At 40.9% G+C, this 4755-nt stretch overlaps 1 protein-coding gene across 1 annotated transcript in view; it reads left to right on the top strand.

The window, feature by feature from the left end:
• The window catches only part of Pik3c2g (phosphatidylinositol-4-phosphate 3-kinase catalytic subunit type 2 gamma), a 379694-nt gene that overhangs the window by 45251 nt on the left and 329688 nt on the right, over positions 1-4755 (top strand). Inside the window, exon 7 of the mRNA XM_004626203.2 lies at positions 4139-4289. Coding sequence (XP_004626260.1) covers positions 4139-4289 — 151 coding nt within the window. The remainder of the gene's footprint in view (positions 1-4138; positions 4290-4755) is intronic.

The following is a 4755-nucleotide window of genomic DNA, read 5'->3' on the forward strand; positions in this document are numbered from 1 at the left end:
CAGTGTGTGTGTAAACTGAAGGATATAATCTTGTCCTGGGTCCTCCTTTCTCTCTTTGCTTCCTGGTTGTCTTAAGATGAGCCATTTCCCTCCACCAGGGCGTTCTTCCATGACGTCATCCACCATCAACTGAACCTGCTGAATCTAAGAGTGAAAGTAATCTTTCTTCTATAAATTGTGTGTGTCAGATATTTGGTCCTCACTATGTGAATGTGACTAATACATAAAGTTGGGCAGATAGGAAAGTAGTTGCTGTGACTATACCTAAACACATGGTTCCAAAGCTTTTGGAACTGATTTGTAGTGGGTAGAACTTGAAAACATTTGAGATACTGGCTAGAGAAGCATTCGAATACTGTAAACAGGGGTCTGTGTACACTGTGATAGGTGCTCATAAAATCAGGAGGCTGATAGAAATGCAGACTGTAAAAGCCAGGCTCATGAAGGATTTTAGCTACAAGGATGGAATGGATAGAAACTTTTTCTTTAGAAACAAGTGATTTTCACAATCTCTATTGTAACCATTCAATAGGAAAGAAAAGCTGTAATGAGGAAAACGGAAAAAGATATATTTAGCTATATATGCATGATAGTTTGGATAATGGTACTGTCAATTTCTGCTGGTCTTTTAAAAAAAAAAGCAGTCAATACTGAAATTTTTTTTCTTTTTATTCTTCTTACTGTTTTCTTTGGAATTTCTTAAAAACCTTTTGCTATTGTTTTGCTTTGTTTTTTCATTAAACCAATCTTGCAGATTTACATCCAGTAACCTGCAAAGCTGTTATAGATAATGTTGAAGGTAACACCATGCTATACAGCAATAATTGTTGAATTCCTATTATTTTGTTTAGTGAAATTTTGTAATATTTCTAATGCTGTTTTTTTAAGCACTATTTTGTATTATTTAAAAATTTAAAAATAGGGCCAGGGAGATAGCTCAGAGGTCTAAGCACCTGCCTGGCAAGTGCAAGGACCCAGGTTCAATCCCCAGGACTGCATACATGCTGGCCCAACAACTAGCTGGACACCCTTACTGAGCGTGGTGGTGCAAGCCTGTAATCCCATCACTGGGGAGAAGCTAAGAAAGAAGAATCACTGTGAGTCTGAGCTGTGTAGTGAGACCCCTGTACCAAATACATAAATAAATAATTTTTAAAAATTAAAAGAAAAAGAATAAAAGACAAGTGACTTCTACCTTCCTCATGTGTAGGGCATACACCACCATCCCCTCCTCTCTTCAGCCCAGATGAACATAATATGCAGATACTGCCAGGAAGTTAAGGTCAAATTTGTTTTCAACACGGGAAAGAGAGAGAGAAAAATGACTGAAAAGATGAAGCAAGTCTAGCATTATTTGCTGGCTTACTGTATTCCATTCTCTCTCACTACATAAGGCACCTACACATGTGAAGATGGTGAAATGACAATTTTGAAATGACAGTTTCAACCTGAGGCCTCTACATCTCCCCAGAGGTAGCTCTTTTTTATGCATTTAGTACAGGATCTATAGGATCTCACTACACAGATCACACTCACAGTGATCCTCCTGTTTTCAGCCTCCCAGCTGCTGGGATTACAAGCGCATGCCACTACGCCCAGTTTCAGTCGCTGCCTCAGCACCCCCCGGGGGCAGGGCCAGCACGGCACACTGAGGGTCGAACCCAAGTCCCTGCATCTGCCTAAGTAGGCACCTTCATCTGCTGAGTTATCTGGCTGGCTCTGCAGAGGTAGCTTTAAATAAACCCTTTTCTCTTTCACTAAACATGCCTCCTGTGTGTTGAGAGAATCAGAGAGTGGTGAGCAAATGGAAATATGCATTCTAATGAAAACTGGATGAGAAGCTGTGTGTGTTATATTCTGGCAAAGAACTTCTGTACATTTTGGCCAAGTGTGTCCTAAGACTTTTTGTGAGGTTGAATTTAAAGGGGGTAGACTAATGGGGGAAATCTCAAGGGAGCTCCGTGTTCAAGCTGTTGTATAATTATTGCTGGCTGCTTTCAGTCAGATTTGCAATGAGAACAAAGACCCAAAAGCTGGGCTAAATATTTGGAAAACTTTACAGATTGGCCAGAAAGAAAAAAAATGTGTAAAGATGAAGTCAAATATAGGTGGGTGCCAAAAATATTAATGCAATCCTATTGGAACCATAAGAAAGATAACTAGAGGACATCTCAGGATTTAGCAGACATTAGTTACTCTAAGCTAAATGGTGGAAAGAGTCAATTCATTTGAAAAAAAAAACTCATTTTGAGAACCTTGATCACTCTGTGCTGCCTAGAAATGTGTTTCCCCAAGTTGAATCACGGAGGCACTCAAAACTCACTGTAGCTATGGTCTAAGAAGGCCAGACTACTGCTGGAGCTTGGGACAGACCTTGGCATGCTCTATGTGGTGTATGTTTTACAAGCATGCAGAGTACAAAAGTTGTGGGGTCATGGGGGCTTCCCAAGAGATTTTAATGGAAGGCCCGGGATGTCAAGTACTGTGTCACTAACAGGGATGTACACAAAGTATAAGAATGAATCCAAAGGTGCAGCTGAGACACCAGGAAGGTGCCAGAAAAGCAGAACATCTGCTGACAAAAGCCACAGGCAGTGAGCACAACCAGTCCAGAACAGATGTCACATGGACTGCAACTGGCCATAGGTAGGGCTTTCCAAACCCTTTGGAGCTCACCTCTTGCCACCAAGTGTCATGGCAGCTGGACATACACCTATAAGACGTGTGCCCTGGTGAATTTTGGTCTTGATTCCTTTCTATGTCCCCATTGCTCCCTTTTGGAATAGGAATGCTCCCACTGTGCCACTGTGTATTAGATGCATTTAAACTTTTTTTTTTTTTGGTGGAACCAGGGATTTGAACTCAGGTCCTTGCACTTGCCAGGGAAGTACTTATTCTACTGAGTCATCTCCCCAACCCCTAAACTTGTTTTTAATTTTTCAAATTTTTTTAGTGTATGACTGTGATACATAACAGTTATATTCATTTATGGAAGTTAGTATGTAGAATATATAACTTCTTGATTAGTTTCAGGCATTTTACTCCTTCCGTCATCCTGATTCCCTTCCCCTTCTCCATAAAAGGGGGGCCTACAGCTAAGAGATGAACTTGAGTCTAGAAGAAGACTTGTACTTGGGTTTTTGAGCAATGCTGAAAATGGTTAGATTTTGGTGACTCATAAAGATGGACTAAATGCATTTCACATCATGATATGGACTCATACGAGCCTTTTGGAACAAGACAGAATGTTATGGTTTCAATTGAAAGACGTCCCCCCAAAGTCTCATGTATGTAGTGATGGGGCTTGAAGCTGGCTAGTGTGTCATGGGGGTTCCTGTACTTACCAGGGGGTGAATCCACTGATGATTTTGCAGATCAGTATGCACTCAGGAGCAGTGGTCACTGCAGGTGTGACTGCAAAGGTCTTGTTCTTGTCCTCAGACTGTCCCTCCTATCACTACTTCCTGGCTGAGGTTAAGCAGTTTTTCTTAAGGTCTATCAGGTCTCACTGCTCAGATCAGAATTGTAGTGATCCTCCTGTTTTCAGCCTCCCAACCACTGGGATTACAGGCACACTCTATAATGCCCAGTCTCTATCACCATTGCAGCCCACCCCAGAGGCGGGGCCAGCATAGCACGCAGGGACTCAAACCCCAATCCCTGCGTCTACCTAAGCAGACACTTTAATCCACTGAGCTATCTGGCATGCCCATAGGCAGCTTTTCTTGGCCAAGCTTTTCCACTAGGATGTCTCTGCTTTGGACAAAGCCAGTTGTGGACTGAGCCCTCTAAAACTGTGAGACAAATGGACCTCTCTTCCTTTAAATAGTATGTCAGATTTTAGGTTCCAGGGTTCAGAAGGAGACTAATGCACATTATGCTCACAGCTTTGCTAATGGCATATTTTTGATTCTCCTTGTTGTATGTTCTCGCTAGCTTTATTTTGCTATTTTATTGAAATCTAACCAAAGTTAGCAGATTGCTATAAAAATTCTGCAAAGTCTGGAAATGTAAATAAACATGGTTATGTAAATGCATATATGCATATACATGTACAGTAACACAATGTTCTCAAACCTAAAGGTATTGTACAAGTCAGTTGAAGATCTGGTTTTAAAAAGGGATTCTTATACGATAGGTCCAGAGTGGCCGAGAAATTTGCATTCTCAACAGCTTCTGAATGATGCCGAGGCTATGGGTACGCAGTTCATATTTCAAAGCAGCGCAATACTACCTAATTTAGACTCTTCAAAAGAAAAATATTTATCCGCTTTTCTAGAACAGAACACGTATAAAAATTGAACCTAATCAACAAAGCAATTAAGATGTTTATAGCACAGAAAATACTGCAAAATTATGAAAGATAACTTTCCTAGAAAAAGAAATTCCCCTTTTCACAAATCAACTCTCTTATTTTTGCAGCTCATTTGACAGCTATCTCAATTTAGTATCATGAGCTTTTCTTTCATTTCAAATGGCCCCTCTACCCTCTCCCTCCCTCTCTGTCCCACCCACACACACTCATACACACACTCATGCACCCTTACTTGGCCTCTCCCTTTTAAGTGTATCTACAAATATTGGACACTTATTTTGTTTGTAACTCTTCTCCCAGACAAAAGTTCTTGACCTATTCCACCTTGGTATCATTTACATTTGCCACATAGCTCAAATATATTAAAAACAAGGCTGGCCAAATAGCTCAGCAGATTAAAGCTCCTACAAGCAGGCACAGGGGCTGGGGGTTTGATCCCC

Source organism: Octodon degus, unplaced genomic scaffold (assembly GCF_000260255.1).
Source record: "Octodon degus isolate 3935 unplaced genomic scaffold, OctDeg1.0 scaffold00012, whole genome shotgun sequence".
Taxonomy (NCBI): Eukaryota; Metazoa; Chordata; class Mammalia; order Rodentia; family Octodontidae; genus Octodon; species Octodon degus.